Genomic DNA, 17,623 nt, shown 5'->3' with positions numbered 1-17,623 from the left:
AGTTAACCAAAAGTGGACAAAGACCTATCTTGCTACTTACAGAGAAACACCAAACAAATGTCTGACAAAATATCAGGCCTTATACAGTATCTACTCTAAATGCTGACTTCCACAAGTGACTGTTACCGTCCTATGGCAGTAACGAGGCCATCTGGGCTACTTAGTTATTTGAGACTTATTCTCAAGCTGAACTGTTTCAGGAAAAGAAGCTCCAATCTTACATTCATGTAGCTATGGTTCTTGATAATTTTTAAAAATACAAAAGGAAAATACACTGCAATTAAGTTTAAATATTAAGAATACAACAGTCTTTGTACATGCTACATCAACACAAAAACATCATTAACAAGTGGTTTTCTTGGAAGGAAAATTGTACATGTAACAGGCAAACTGAAGAGGGCTTACTTGTCTTTAAGCTGATATACTATGCCATGCTTAAAAAAAAAAAAGAAAGAAAGAAAGAAAAAGAAAAGAAAAGAAAAAGGATCACAAATCCTTTCAGACAACTTGAAAACCCAGGCTACAGCAAGTCCCAAATTTACGCAGCACATGAAGTAATTTAACCAAATTCTCATATAATATTTCAAAGTTTTAGTCAACTTGAAAGTTTTACTGCTTACTGGAACTTCTTTCCTCAAACAAGAAAGAAGTATCTGGTGCTGCCACCTAGAGGTAGAGATTTTGTTTTAAGAATGCAAAATAGACCAGCAGCATAAAACTCCCTTTGTGTGACAACCCCAAATTAAAAGCTGTCAGAAATGGCGTTAAAGCACAATCTTTACCATCACACTTGCCCTGCCTGCATATACGTTCTGTAATTAATATTAAACTGCTCACAGTGTGTAACCATATGAAAGCTCAGCAAGAGATGTAAAACTGAATTCCAAATTCCTTACCTCTTCTACCGACAGCTTTTTCTGAACAGTTGGTTTAGAGAACCAAACTTTAAGCCCTGTTTGAGAAAGGAAACCTCCATGTCTACTAGGCTGCTTTTGGATAGGTGACTTGAATCATTTGGTCAGGGGAGAATAAAGAAACAGGTCACTTGAGTGGACTTTGGAAAACTAGTTCTCTGGCAGAAGAACAGCTGTGGTTTCCCCACAATAACCAGAGAGGATGTGATGTACACCTTAATTCAATCCTGCAACTTGTAGTGATCAAGTCACTTGTGCTGAGATGGGAGGGACAGAAGAGGTAGGAGAATGAAACTAAAATACTGTCATTTCTAATTAGAAAATTTCTAGGATCTTACATTATTTTGGCAACAACATCAAAGCTCTCCGTTTCAAAGGCATATTTATAGAAAGTAGCATCACAGGCACTGGGGTGGGTGAGTTTAGCAATCCAGTTTTTACTTAATATTGCCAATGTTAATCATACAATGTTACATTTGACATAATTATTTTTTCTACCACTGTCCTTTTAAAACCATTGTAGACTATTCCTATTCTTGGAATGTTTATGTCCCTTCTCAAATATTTAAACTATTTATAATCAAGTCACATGTTTATCTGAGAAGAACCAAGATGTATTTCATCAAATATTTCTCTCTTCTAAAAAATTAAGGTCTTTATTAATACAACTGCAAATAACTACAGTAAAGCCAGTTAATTCCATAGGTGAACGTGAATGGGAAAGGGGAAAGCCTATACAGATGAAATTCCAAGTAAGAAAAGAAAGTATCTGGTATCCACAAGCATTTGTTTGTAATAAGAGTCAGTTGAGATACTAGAGAAGCCAAATCATTTTAAGAATAAAATCACCTGATGTACTCCTATAATCTCAGCACTTGAGAGGCAAGCAGATCTCTGTGAGTTCGAGGTCAGCCTGATCGACAAAGCGAAGTCTAGGACAGTCAGGGGTACACAGAGAAACTCTTTATCTCCAAAAAACAAAACAAGACATCAACAACAAAAAGGTAAAACATTTTTCTTTTGCATGAATCTAGGCTTACAAATATATAGACTTCCTAGAAAACAATATATGAAATACAAATTTAGTATTAAAGAAAATATAGTGAAACCTTAAAAAGCCAATGCTATTTCCATAAACAACTGTACACACACAATGCCCAGTTTCATTTATGATAGTTCCAAATGAAAATAAGGTTAATGGATAGTAACAGCATAACGACCCACCAGCAATACTACTCAGCAATGAAAACAATGGATACCAATACAAACAACATGATATGAACCAAAAATATTACATGAAGCCAATAAAACTGACTATAACAAGTACATACTGTAGAAAACCATTTACATACAATTAGAGACCAGGAAAAGCTCATTTGTGGTGATAGGAATCAGATGAGTGTTGCTGCTGTGCAAGTGTCAAGCGGTAAAGGGTAGAAGGAATGGAGTATGGAGTAGAAAGAATGACAGAACTGTTCTAAAATGGATCGTACGGCAGTCTCAAGACTTTAAAACATTTCACGATAAAATATGTAAAATCTTATAAAAAAAACATGTGGACTAGGAGATATTCTAAATATAAGAGGGTTATATTCAGAATATGTAAGAAATGCCTGCAAAGCAGTGAGATAAATACAATTCAATAGAGGAGATGTTTAGCTGACCAAAAAATTTGGGAAAAGGCATTTAACTTCATCAGTCATCAAAGAAATGCAAAGTAAAACCACAATGGTAAGTATGCCACTACTTAAAATGAAAAAAAGAAAAAAGAAAACCCACTAAGTAGTAATAAGAACACAAAACACTCATGTACAGCTTGCAGGGATGGGAGATCCACTTTAGAAAATCTGAAGCATCCAGTGAAGCTGAACTGGCATGTACAAGACAGCCTAGCACTACTGCTAAGCACATCACCAACAGAAGTAAGTGACTATTAAGACATGTACAAGAATTCCCCAAATAGGGCGATTCCTAATAGCCAAATGTGAGAACAGGCCACGGGCATGCACACAGCAGGTATGAATACAGTGTGCTGTAGCTGTAGCCATACCATGCAACACTATGTAAAAATTAACCTAAGTACAGTTACACAAGTCAGTCTCAAAAAATATAACAGAGTGGAAGTAGTCGGACACAAAGAATGAAAGCATGATTCACGCCGTAATCCCAAACAGGAAAGATCACTCTACGTTAGATGCCATGACCCTAACTTGATGGCGGCAGAAGGTGGGTGGAGGAACTAGAAGGGTAAAGTATTACACTGTTTCAAGAACTAAGTGCAGACTACACATCTGGGCGTTGATGTGAAGAGTCAACAAACTGGTCCGTTAGCTTTTCTGCGTGCATGTAAAACTGCAAGAAAATTTACACTTAGGATACAAGACAGGTGAATATTAAATATTTCTTATGATATACGTATAGTTTGCCTCAAAGCCATAACTAGATATAAAGTATTTCCAGAAAGATGTAAAAAGTATCACTGGGAAGTAGTAGTAGCAAAACATAAAACAAATCAAAGTAAAGATAAATATGGTCAAGTCTTTTTGTCCTTGTTATTGTCATTTTGGTTTTTGCTTGTTTGTTTGTTTTTGTTTTTGTTTTTTTTAATACATTTTTATTAATTTATACATATTACATCTCAGATTGTTTTTGTTTTTCAAGACAGGGTTTCTCTATGTAAAAGCCCTGGACTCACTCTGTATACCAGGCTGGCCTCGAACTCACAGAGATCCTCCTGCCTCTGCTTCCTGAGTGCTGGGATTAAAGGCGTGCGCCACCATGCCTGGCATGGTCAAGTCTATAATCCAACTAAAACTTTACAGAAAATATATGGGATAGAGGGGCATCTTGATACCACGTCAATGCAGTGAGCAAACATTCTACAATACAAAATCTTGTTTATTTCATAAAGTGTGAAAACAAAACAATGAGAAAAAAAACTTAACTATTACATGGACCTAGACTGGCTTCCAATTCAAATATTGAGCTTTAAAAAACAAAGTGCATTCAGAGCATAATCAGGATGCAATGAAGTAAAGGAATTGTGGTGTGTGTGTGTGTGTGTGTGTGTGTGTGTGTGTGTGTGTGTGTGTGTGTGTGTCTGTCTGTCTGTCTGTCTGTCTGTCTGTGTCAGAGAGTGAGAGAGAGAGACAGATAGACAGAACTGAAAGAGAAAACAGATGTCATCTGTCTGTAAATGCAAAATAAAACACAGATGAAATGGTAGGATTCACATCATGATAATTGGAGGAAATAAGAAAGAAGAGCACGAATAGCCAGAGCTGATGGGCACTGAAGGTGAGTGGGGACTACTTGACGTTTTCTTACATAATTCTATTAACATACCTATTAAATTTTTCATAATTTGAAAACATCCTAAGTCTAATTTAAAAATAAACTGACTGAGCAAACTCCAGAAAACTAGCTTTCACACTAGAAATAGCTTCTATATGCAGAATTTGTAAATATTTTAAAAGATGTAACATAGCAGGGGCTGGTGAGATGGCACGAGGCATTCGGTATGTTTAGTTCATATTCACCAGAAATTTGGGTTTATACAAAAGCTCTGAATTCTTTAGAATTCAGTAGTAGTATCGCAGGCCAGACATACATAAATTGAAATCTTTTTTCTATTTTAAAAGAAATAACAGATATATATTTGGGTTAAGCAGCCCAAGATTTATAGTGTTTTTGGAAGAGCTAGCTCCCAAATTCTCAATTGCAACAAATCATGACTTCAACTCAAAATGTTTTTAAGGATTTGATGCTACACCTGAGTGTGAATTTTAAATTAATGAAATGTGTACAGGCTGTGTATGCTTTATCTGAAACATTTGGGACCAAAAGTGGTTTGGAGTACAGATCTAAAATTTTATCATATTTGCATATATATAACAAGATTTCTTGGGGGTAGGGCAACAGACTAAACAGAAAATTCTTTTACATTTCATATAATCCTTACATACATAGCCTACACATAATTTTATGCAATATTTTCATTGTGTTTGCATTTTGACTATGACCTGTCACATGAGAGGAGTTATGAAATTTTCCACCTCATAAGTCAGTTTTTTGTTTTGTTTTTGTAAAACAGAAGGAAAAGAGTAGTTAAGGAACTACAACTAATCATTTAACGTAGGTGCCATCATGCTAGTTAGTTCCAAAAGGCTTCTGATTGTGAAGCATTTCAGATTCAAGATGCTAGTCCAGAAAAACCTTTAGAAGCATCTTTATTCCTTTAAATATGAGAATATATAGAATACTTTAGGCTAAATAAAATTTAGAAAATAAAACGTGAAAAATTAAACAGACCAATGATTACCTCCCTCTCCCCACCCCCTCTCTCTCTCACACACACACACACACACACCCCTCTGCTCTTCCAAATACACTAATAGATGGGGTAAAGCGATGCAACAGGGTTCAAGGCTTCTATTCTAGTAACTTGGATTTTAATAAGTTAGTAATTGTTTAAGTGCTTTTTCTTTCTGGTTTTGTTCAAATTGTGTATTTTAGCAATAAAATAAGTTTCAATATTTGATACCAAAGAGGAACTACAACTTACCAGTTTAACTGTTGCTGTCTTGCTTATGCATATATCTTTAGCACAGTTTGTATGCCTTAGTATGATACATTCAGTTTTCTCATTTACTATGTCTTACCCATTTTTCTACTAGCAACTTTTTAATAGTGCTGAGATCAAATCTATGACAGAGCTATGCACAAAAAACTACTTTTCATTTTGTGTTTATGGTTTACTCTGTTTTCTTGAGATAGGGTCCATGGTGGTTTGAATAAGAATGACGTCCCCAGAGGCTCATATGTTTGAACACTTGTTGGAACTATTCGAGTAAGTATGGCCTTGAGACTTCAAAAGATTCACACCATTCTCAGTATGTTCTTTGCCTTCTGCTTGTGGATCAAGATGTGAGCTCTCAGCTGCTGCTCCAGCTGCCTGCCACCAAGCCTTTGTTCTGCTGTCACAGAATATAACTAACCCTTTTAAACCACAAGCCCAACTAAACTCTTAAGTTGTCTAGGTCATGAGTCTTATCACAGCAATGGAAAAGTAAGACAGGGCCTCAGTATGTATAACTTATGATTCTCCTGCATTAGCTTCCAGAGTGGAAGGATTACAGAAGTGTGCCACCACACCCAGAACAAGCAATAATTTTTATCGCCAGTTGAGGTACACTTAATTTAAATACTTTTTAAAAATAAGCCAAACTTAATAAATCTTCATTTTCCACCAGAAATGTTAACAAAGCTGGAATTATTAGTTCCTACTCCAGGAATTTTCTAAATATCTTCTGGTATGGTTCAAAGTTCGCAGAAGCTTCACTGCTTACATTTTAAAAGAACAGCATCGGTACTGGCTATCAGGGTTAGGAGTTAGTGAGAGGAAACATCTTAGAGCACGATGTGCAAGCTGTGCAACTGGTACATTCAGAAGGTACCTGTCATCAATTCCCTCTAAGTTCTCAGAGAGTAGGAGGTAGTAGCTGAGATGGATTACTCCTGTGGAGATGGCACACAGTCCATCCTGATAATGCCCTAAATATCTCAATGCTCATAAACTCTTCTATGAAGATCCCAGGTAGGTATGTTCTCTGCTCGCTATTGCATTCATGATATTTTATTATATATAATTTGGAAGCAGGTTGTGATGTCTACTAGACAGTAAACAGTAAAATTAACTAATAATCCCTTGGCCTGAACTCAACTAAAAGAACCCATAACTGTATCTCACCTTTGTATCCTATACAAACTAATACTTGAGGCATCTGCTAATGGCATCACTGTCTTACTCCAGCACATGTATTTCATTTTATCCACCCCACCATATTTTTGTAGATATATTTCCGCATGAGTACCTGAAGCACTCCCAAATATTGCTTACACACTATTTTGTTTATTTTTAGAAAAGTATTGGGCCTTGTCAAGTCACAGAAACTAACTTCCATAACGAGTGCCATGCATCATTTTATTTTATTTTATTGAGATTAAGTCTTGCTATGGAACCCAGGCTGGCCCAGAATACCCAGAAATCCCTCTGCTTCTGCCTCCCCAGTGCTAGGATTTACAGGTATGCACCACCATACCATGTCCAGGTAGTGACATTTTACAAAGGAGAAGTTTTGCTCTTAAATTTAATTGAGGAACACAAGGGATTAAGTGCATTCTGTCTTGTTTTAAGCAATATTTTCAGAAATTAAATTCTCAATTCACAGTGTTCAAATATCAGCAATTTCTTAAAACCAATAAGAAAACTGCCCAGGTAAACAATCCTTAAGTTCTAGCATTGACTAATGTACTTTATAGATGCTGTAAAACTCAGTACTCATTGAAGAAAAAGGTTAATATAATTCTGAGTACTATTATGCATGAAATAAAAATTTACTGAAAAATGAAACTCTAGAATGAATTTTAGATAACCCTCATCACTAGTCTGGTTTTTTGAGGAACCAGAGACTATTTGGATCTCTGAGCATACTGTGAGTATTTCATCCACACACTATAAAGAGCTTTCATTAGAGCTAGAAGGAGAAAGAAAAACCTACAGTCTGGAGAACAAAAGCTAAGAGTTCCAAGTTTTAGTGACCATGTTTCCCATCGGGCTATTGTATAAGAAGAGTAATACTATATTTTTTTCTATTCAAAGACGGAAAAAGAGAGTAAAATTTTACTTTATTTCAGTCCAATAGCAATAATCTTGCATGGGTTTCAGAAAAATGATACACATTTTATAGTGGGATAATGAGAACCATTAGTTATTAAAGAGAACAAATTATTCTCTTTCAATTCAACAGACGTATCCACTCACTTATTTAATAGACTATCCTCTTTCTTCTTTTTCACTAAAATGGCCTTCGCATATAGAACACCTGGCCATGCAACATGCCATCAGACAGACTTCAGGAGGCATCTTGATGGAAGAAAAATAGAAAATTTCCAAAGTGAAGCCACAGGATAAAACCAACACTTGATGCTTGCCTTTCATTTCAAGGAAAGTAGCATAAAGACATTAGAAAAAGAAAAAGGTGGCTGAAAAATATACTTGCTCTCAACAAAAGAGGTTGAAAAATAAAAACTCATGAACTTAATAATTTTCCTAAATGAAATTATACCATTATTCCTGATTTCTTTGTACTAACTAAAAGGACAAAGTATCAAACTTCACTAAAGTTTCAACACTGTTATACATTTCATTAATCAAAGATAAAAACTACATTAAAAGCAAGAGAATTATTTTATGTCTGTGATTAGGCAGTTGGAGGGCTTGTATTTTATGTATACATTTGTACACTTCAACTTATTTAACAGTAGCAGCTCACTAACTGCAGTTTTTTTACATAAAGAAAACAGATTTAGAATTTTGAAAATAAATTACTGTAATTTTATGCCTATAGCTTGCACCTCTTAAAAACCCTATAACCCTTCATACTCCCGTTACTTCCATATCTCCTCCCTATCCCTCTCTAAAACCACAAACTACAAGAGAACCAGTAATGGCGGGCTCAAAGCCCCAAGTGAACAGCCACCTTAATTTTTCATATGGAAAGGAGAAATAAAGGGTGCCAATAAATACACAGTTCCTTAAGAGGGCAGAAGCAAATGCCTACCGATAGTGCACTCAATGTTTCCTGCAGACCTTCAAGGTTGGTATTTATTAACGCAGAACCCCACATGAAGAAAGAGGGAATGATAAAGGGCTCAAAGATATGTTACTGGTAGGGCTAGTAATGGAGAGGATGGGAGAAGAGGAGGCACAGGAGAAGAGGGTGGCTACACAACTGACAACAACTTCACGCATTGTTGCTATAAAAACTATTATCAAGAGGCCAATAGAGGGAAAGTAGCTTGGAATGAGAGAATGGCAGCAGTTCCTCCATGGCTCATAATGTAGGCCTTCCAGTGACTTCAATCAGCTATATGGCATGAACAAGGACCTACTGAAGAACCGTGTCCACACCATCTCTGTCGTACCCAGAGAGTCTTCTGATTATGGTGGGACATGTCCAAGACTGAAAGATGTCCTCTATAGACTGAGACCAGTTGATGAGAGTAATATCACATGAAACCTCTAAAACTGGTATTCAATTATCTGTCAGTAGAGCTTTTCAAATAATTGACTTCAAGGGGATTCATAAAGCAGCCACAGTTATGATAATATATATTTAAATAAATAATAGTGAGTAAAACTCTCAAAAAAAGTTTCAAAAACAATCTGCCCACTATAGAGGCTTAAGGTCTTTGGTAAAGTGTGCACTTAGCATAACCAAGGCCTTGATTTTGAATCTCACCATCCAGAGGACAAACCAGTTCCTTGTAATCTTCATTATGATCTCCAGAATCAATACAATAAGTCTAATTACCTCCCAGTACAACCAGTCTTGACATACAAGTGGGTCTCAGACCTATAAACACAAGAAGGCTTATGACCCTTTACTGCCCAGCCCTTTTGATGGAACTTAAAGCTTTGCACCTTCCTTCTCTTAAATGGTATGCATTCTTAAGATGGAGCTTTTCCACGTGCCTTCCCTCTTAGTTTTGGGCCACTGGGGGACTCAAAACCAAAGAGTGACAAGACAATTTGCCTCTTGCTATTTATTGTATAACAAAAGGAAACACTGAGAAGACTGATAAAAACATTAGATTTTTGGCCAGGCAGTGCTGACATGGACCTTTAATCTCAGCACTTGGGAGGCAGACACAGACGGATCTCTGTGAGTTCGAGGCCAGCCTGGTCTACAAAGGGGGTCTAGAACAGCCAAGGCTACACAGAGAAACCCTGTCTCGAAAAGCCAAAACAAACAAACAAACAAAAACTAGATTTGCTATGAGGTTTCAGTGGGAATGTGGAGGAAGAGAAACAAAGTTGAAAGGGCAAGCAGGTGAAGCGCCTCTGGCTTGCATATCTATACCTCCTCACTCCTGGTAGAGAACATCTTTCACAGCCTCTTTCCTGGCTATTTACTGCTAAGAAGCAAGTTAGCACAGTGGTTGGGAGTAAAACCTTTGGAGTCACATAGAGCTGAGCTGAAATCTAACTACAGCCCCGTACTTACCAGTAATACGATAAAACTACCTTAGCTACCTCTCATAAGCTTCCTCTTCTGTAAAGTGGAGCTAATGCAATATGCCTAAATGAGGCTGTCACAACGACTGAATAAGATATGGAAAGTACTTATCACAGCAAACAGAGTAAGCACTCAACGTATAACAGAAAAAAAAAGATGCTAAAAATCATGCATTTATAGTCTCCTCCTCCCAGCTGAGGATTTATAAACATCATCAAATACAACTCAACTTGGAGAATACATTATATGATTATTTTGGTAGCAGAATTTTATCTTCCTAATTATGTTTTGCTTAGGCAAATGTCAAAAATGAGTTTCCACTTCCAGATCAGACACTGATGGGATAGTAGGGATGGGGGTGGTGGGGCTGATCTCAGAAGCACACTCAACAGGGGCAGGATGGAATATATGTGATTTGATAATGAGCTGTAGAAAATCCAATGACATTCCACAAAGACATACTGAATATTACCTACACATAAATCTTGTGGACTGAAAGAAGATGGACATATTTACATGGGAGCCTGAAACTAGGGTGGCAGGTGGCTATACCACTATTTGCTGAGCACTCCCGGTACCCCAAGCCCTGTGCTGAGCATCACACAGATATCTTATCTCTCTTTCAGCAATTATATTCTACCACCCAGAAAAAAATCAATGTGCAGACCAAGGTTCAGAGGTTTGTTAATATAAAAACCAGGTCCCAGTGATGCCAATGTCCTGTGACACTCTCGCTGGACATTTTAGTTAAAGTGGGGGAAGACTTTTGCAACAGGTAGAGAGAAAATGAGTGACAAATTATTTAAAGAACACAGAATACACAGAGTAGGACTAAAATTCATGCAGGTTGGAGTTAGAAAGCTAGTATGAAATTGTCAGAGCTAAAGCCTATGAGATGACAGCAGCATTAGTGGACTTGATTTATGGAGAATGAGGTACCATCTAAGGACTTTCTTAAGCAGTACTTTTAAAACATTCAGCTTTGCTTATGATAGAAAAGAGTAAGGACCTTAAAAGCAATGTAACTATGTTCTGGTCGCCTAAAAGTAAAATGAGGGATGTTTAAGAAACACATTTTAAAGCAAAGATGGCAATAATAATAACATACTTAAGGGGTAAAACTGTAAAAAAAAAATCAACAGACATTAAGGTCTCAAGGTTAGCTGCCACCTCCTGGGATGATGACAAATTAGGAAGCAGCCAATTTCTAGATAATAACAGTGGGTCTAATTTTAGAAGAATTTAAAGTAAAAACTAAAAAGAAAGAAAGAAAAGTAAAAACTAAATAACAAACTTGCATTTATTCACTTTCTAACATAATATCTTTAATTAAATAAAGATGAATAAAAATGTAAAATATCATTAACCTCCTTATTAATGGAAGGCTACTAATTAGACCTTTAGCGATGTAAGCCCCGTGACCAAGCTAGTATGTAAATTCTTTCTTCCCTTAGTGCTCACTTAGTATTGCCTGCAGAGTAGGCACAGACTTAGATAGCAAGTATGTGGAGCTCACATTCTGATGGGAGATATGAAAGAAACAATTATAAAAAAATTACAAAAAGCAATAAATAAGTAACATGCACAATCTTTCACCTACAAGCAGGGAACCTAACAGGTGTAGGAGGACTATGCATATCACTCCGACCTTATGAGGGCTTTCACATACTTGGAATACTTACCTAGCCATAATGCAATGAGCACAGCATCAATTCCATCTATTGGCTCACAGATCCGAGCCACAACAGGGTGGATCTGCTGGGCCAAATAATATTGTGTGTCGATGGCTAGATTGTCCTGTTTTTGCAACTGCTCAGGCGCATAGGCCCTCTGTGTTGCAGTGAGGTTTGACCCATCCTAAAAGAAGAAGACAGGAAAAGAGAGCAACTCAATCAGGTATTTTATTACAGTGACAAGGAAAGTAACTAATCTAGCTGGAAAACAGCAGTGCTCAAAAGTCAAATACCTGACCAATGGAAAGGGAATTAATTATTCTGCACTGTTAAGCTGGCCCATCCACAAGGAAATAAAGGTGGGTTAGATACTCTTTTCAAGGGCTATATCTTGTTACTATAAAATTAAAGTTGTGAGATTCTATGTAATTAGCCCACATACAGCTCTGTAGTGAAGTTGCTGTCATCTGTGAATCAAAAAGTGATCATTCTACTGGCCCAACATCCAATGACTCACTCCACTCTTCCCTCTTGACTGAAACAACAAAATTTAATATTCAGACTAGTAAATTATAACTATTCACAGTGCTCAGCTGCTCTGCAGAACTGATTATAATGTGAATCCTATTCTTTCACTGCTGCCATAATCAGTCTCTTCTCAGCTCAGCATCCAGCTCAAAGTAGAGGCAATCTTCCACATCACGGTCTTTACCAGAGACCCAAGGCAGGGCCTTCTCTCTTAGCTTATGTTCCAGATAGAAATAGAACGTATCTGCCTTTCAACTAAGTCCCACCTGGTCTAAAGTATAACAAAATTCCTGGAAAGAAAGCAACACTCGAGTTAAAATTTGTTTATCCATATTTCACAACTCAATAAAGAAAACTTTGCCAGAATTAATCAAGCTTAATCATGCCCTTTAAGAAATGTATATTATCAGGAGAAAATAAAGCAGTAGTAGCTAGCCGAGAGTTTGAAAGGAAACATCAGGCTGTATTTGTGCTATACTCAGACAGCCTTTTAATAAAAGAAATCTGGTCACCCTATGGAACTGTAGTTTTCTTGTTGACTTCAATCTTTTCGTTCATGATGCTTTGCTGCTATTGAGGCTGACTTTATGCTACCCTAGGCTGACTTGTAGCTCAGTGCTGTATCAAAGGACGACCTTGAACTATTACTGATCTTCCGCTCTCCACCTCCTAAGACCTGGGTTTACAGGCATGCACCATTACACTCAGCAAATACAATCATTTTCTATGGTGAATTAAAGCCAAATTTGTTGAAGTGAACCTTTTTAAGGCACTGGTGGAATGAAGAAAAGAGGTAAAATGCTTGGCTAGCATGCACATAGTCCTAAGTTCTATCCGAAGAACTGCAAAATAAACAAACTCAAGTGCTTGAGTTACTTTCCGGCATGCCACTACAAGTTCTCATAAAGGAATATTTATACATATTTTTAAACAGCACTTGCAAATTTCTGAACATTCTTTCTACTTAAAGCATTCTAACTCTAAATAGCTTATAGCTGAGTAATTTCAACATATTTCCTACTGTATTTTTAAAATCTAAGTTCAAATACAGCAAATTTCACAACTGGTTAGATAACAGGTTCTAGAACATGTACTGGGAAAACACAAAGGCTCTCACCTAAGAAATGTTATTCAAGATACAGTTCTTAAACTGACCTAGATGGCAATAAAAATACCTTTTAAGAACAGATAAGAAAGCAAAGTTGAACTTTCTTGAGGTGTCCATGTAGCAACTTATGAATTTTAGAGATAACTAGGCACTCTAAACCTGCCAATGTTAGTGGAAAACTAATGGGGGAGAAAATCTAAATGGTTGACAGGGGATCTTCTTAAAGCAATTACGCCAAAGGTATGCCTTACAAAATGTATGACCAATGAAAACTAAGTAATTATAAGTTTAAAATTACTATGTAAGAGGCTGATAAGAGAGCTCAGCATTAAAGCATGCACTTGCTGCTCTTGCAGAGGACTGAGATTTAGTTCCTAGTACCTACAGGGCAGCTCACAACAATCTGTAACTACAGTTCCATGCGATCTATAGCCCTCTTCTGGGGTCCACAGACACCAAACACATATGTTTTGCACATACATACATACATACATACAGGCCAGATACAAGAAGTAACATACAATTTTAAGTTATCAGTAGGATAGAGTGATCTACATGTAAAATATTAAATAAAACTGAAGCTGTTTGATAGACAAGCTACTCTTAGAGGACAATTTAGCTTAGGGCAACATACAATCTTCTTAAAAATTTTTCACCATACATTTTCAAAAATGTTTTCTAAATATTATGCTATGCTTAAAAAGAAAGCGAGACAGATAGCTTTGGCTACCAAACATGATGAAAGGTAGGCCTGTCCCACTGAGGGGAGCAATGGCAAAATAAAATCCTATGCCCTTTCTTAGAATAAGATAAGGAAAAATAAGCTAATAAAAATAAATATGAATTGTACGTTAAGAGAAGGACCTGGGTGGGAAAATTCTAAAGTCACATCAAATTGGGTTTATTGTACTACTATTTTAATCAAAACAAGAATAAAAACACACATTTTAGCATTAAGGAATACGGGTTTGACTTTTAAATACATCTATCATACTATTTTATACATCACCAAATGCCTCCAATCCAGGTTTAAACAAAGTATAACTGTCTTGATTTCATCATGAGATGCTATTTCATTGAACCTGTATTATTTTTCAAAGTTGTAAGCTACCATCTGTTCTTGTCATTAATAATCTAAGAGCTTTTCAATGTATGTGAAGACATAATTGAAAAAAAAACTAGCCTATTTACCAAAATCTTTATTTGCATAATTTGAAAATTGTTTTTTTGAGATGAGACTTGTCAGAAGCAATATGCAAAGCACATTAAGGATTTGAGCAAGCCAGACATTTATGGAAATATTTTCCTGCAGGAATTGGCTTTCTCTAACAGTTCTTAATCAAGGGTAACCCTAGGAGGGAGGGAGAGTCAAGTGCTGATTCCTGTCCATGTACTTAGCATTGTTATGTACATCATCTACAGTATGTGGCAGATATTCCATTAACAGACTAGCTTTTGATTTTCATGAGGCCCTATCCTTTTAAAGCATACTAGTTGTATTTTAGCAAAGGTCAACTGTATAGAAATGAACTTTAAGGTTTATGTAAAAATTTTACTGTAATAATGCAATATGATTCTTATTAATATAAAAAATCTTACTCAGATGAATTATGTCTTGGGGTAAGTAGACCATACAATAGTAATTTTAAAGAACTTGAAACACGCTCACGACTAACTTCTTTTTGCATACAGGGAGAAAAGATTAATGCTCCCTTCTTCAAACTGGAGTCAAGTGCTTTGAGAGAAAAAAAACCCTGATGCCCTGCTCTGCCCTACTTCTCTCCTCACTCAGCTATTGACATGCCACTTTCAAACTGAAGTAGTTCTCAGTTTTCAATACGTTGAGAAATCCTACAGTTTTCCTTAGAAGTATTTTACAAAATAGGGGAAAGGGAAGCATGAGAAAGAAGGAGCCTGTAGCGAAGGGGAAGTGAGATGGGTGGACATAAACAATTAGGTGGAACATTTCTATTTTATTTCATAAAGTGTATCTTTGGGCCTTAAAACTTTTTCCATATAGCTGTTCTTTGCATATTATTTCAAGTTATTAGTTTGATAACCTAGGAGGACAAAGCATCCATTCTATTATTCTACTGACTCATCATAATGAAAACTGTCACAAAAGAACCACTTATAAACAACAACCTACTACTGTTGCTGAACATACCACCAAAACCACATACACTTCTTTCTTTTCTCTTTTTGTATTGATGGGGATCAAAGCCAGGGCCTCACACATACTAAGCAAATGTTCAACCACTAAGCTACAATCCCAGTCTATGACACATTTTCACAGAAGTTAATTTAGGGTTGAAACAATAGTAACTGTTACAAAATTGTCTCATAAAAATAATTTAATGACTTCCAAAAGCTACTTTGAATTTTTTGTGAAACTTCTAGTGAAACATTATAAAACTTAAAGACTTGAAAGCTACCTAAATTAAACCAACTTCTCTATGGAACCAGTTATTTAGAAGCCTACTACTAAGATAATATGGCAATCTGGATTAAACTCAAGAGTCCTATACACAGACCAGTGGGTCATGTGTGCACATTCATGTGTGCACATGTGTGTGGAGGACAGGTGGACATCAGAAGACTGACTTAATCACTCTACTTTATATTTTCTTTGTATTTATGTGTACATATTCTTTGCCTGTACATATGTTGTGTGTACCACATATATATCTGGTACCTAAGGAGGCCAAAAGAGGGTGAGATCTCCTGGGACTGCAGTTACAAGCAATTATGAACTGCCATGTGGGTGCTAGGAATTGAACCCAGATCCTCCAGAGCAGCAGCCTGTGCTCTTGACTGCTAAGCACTTCTCTAGTACTCCTCTTTATGTTTTTAAAACAGGGTCCTTCCATGAATGCCAGCAAGCTCTGAGGATCTGCATACTCCCACCCTCCAGTACTACAGTTAAAAACACAAAGCACTCTACTTGGCCTTATGTGAGCACTAGGGATCTGAACTCAGGACCTTATGCTTGCCAACACTTTATCCACTGAGCCATCTTCCCAGCCCAGGATTCTTAAGGGGCGCAAATCTTACAAAATAGAATAGTTTTACCTGGCAGATGACATAGGACACTGTATCTCCAGCTTTCACCTTCCTGCCTCCTTGAGAATTTATCCATAATGCAACATGTACATGGGGTAGGCTTTTTTTATCAGGGTAATCCTGGGGATCCTTTGTTAATGCCTAAAAGAAAACAAATGGGGACAAAAGCCCCACAAAATTTGAAAATGAAACTTCCTATACATATATAAATCAAACACATTTTGCCAGAATCTTCTAATTATTCATCCTCAAGGTTTCTCCCTCAAACAATTAGAATTGGCATAACCATATACAAGCCTAACAAAAGGAAATGTAAGTTCCTGGGCTATACCACAAAATAGTTGAATATTTAAAATAATTGAGACTGAATAATACAGATCTAAAATAATCTAGATCCAGTGTTCTATGGAGCCTTGGAGTTTCTCCTTATTTGTAGTTTTCTCATTTGATTAGTTAGGATTGGAGAATAAAAGCTACTCTGACTTAATGATCTGTTTCTCAAAGGCTTCGCTGACTAAACTACCAATGCAATGCACAGCACGGAATTTATTCTGAATGTCAACTTAATCAATGAATTTGCAACAGAAAATGCGCACAAAAAGAGCACGAACAGCGCCAGGCAGAAGAAAGTTATTTTCTAACAATGCTATTTGTGCTGAGGATACAGAAGGAAAATTGTGTAAAACTTAATGCCTTAAAAATATGAATCCCAAGAGTAGCACCAAGTTGTACTAACAGTTACTGTATTCTTTCTACCACCACAGCAAGGTACTTTCACTTGACAATATTCTTGACTAAGCAGTAAAATCTAGTAACTTTGAAGGCAAAGTCTCCCTCTGTAGCCTAAGTTGACTTGGAACTCAGTGTACAGTGCAGGCTGGCTGCATAAACTTGAGGCAATCCCGCTTCAACTTTCTGAATCATGGTATTACAAGCATGAACCACCATGTCTAGCAAAGTTAGTGATTTTGAAAGCTTTAAAACCTTGAAAACAAGTCTGTTTTTTATTGGTTAAATACAATGAATACACAAAGCATATCTATATAAAGGTTATTCTAGGAAAATTATTTGTGCAACTACTTGAGTTACAAGCTAAACTAACAGCTATGTACATAAACTGCAATTTTTATGTGAAAGAATGATAGGTAAACTAGTTTTTGACATGTGGACTGGCAGTTTCTCAAAAACAAAAACCCTAAACTAAATAAAAGCTGCTACTTCAAGAAGAAAAAAGAATCAATTTGATGACAGATATGA

General features: G+C 36.5%; 1 protein-coding gene across 5 annotated transcripts in view; it reads right to left on the bottom strand.

The window, feature by feature from the left end:
• The window catches only part of POLA1 (DNA polymerase alpha 1, catalytic subunit), a 308,989-nt gene that overhangs the window by 160,001 nt on the left and 131,365 nt on the right, over window positions 1-17,623 (bottom strand). For all 5 annotated transcript variants that reach the window (XR_014780622.1, XM_084789335.1, XM_084789337.1 and 2 more), the window contains 2 exons: window positions 16,376-16,507; window positions 11,677-11,851 (listed from right to left, as the gene is read on the bottom strand). Coding sequence is in view for 4 of the 5 variants with exons in the window: in XM_084789335.1 (XP_084645461.1) it covers window positions 11,677-11,851; window positions 16,376-16,507 (307 nt within the window). In the remaining variant the exon portion in view is untranslated. The remainder of the gene's footprint in view (window positions 1-11,676; window positions 11,852-16,375; window positions 16,508-17,623) is intronic.

Source organism: Acomys minous, assembly GCF_964271855.1.
Source record: "Acomys minous genome assembly, chromosome: 7".
Classification (NCBI taxonomy): domain Eukaryota; kingdom Metazoa; phylum Chordata; class Mammalia; order Rodentia; family Muridae; genus Acomys; species Acomys minous.
The sequence above is the reverse complement of the archived record's forward strand: the minus strand, read 5'-3'. Positions and strand labels throughout refer to the sequence as shown.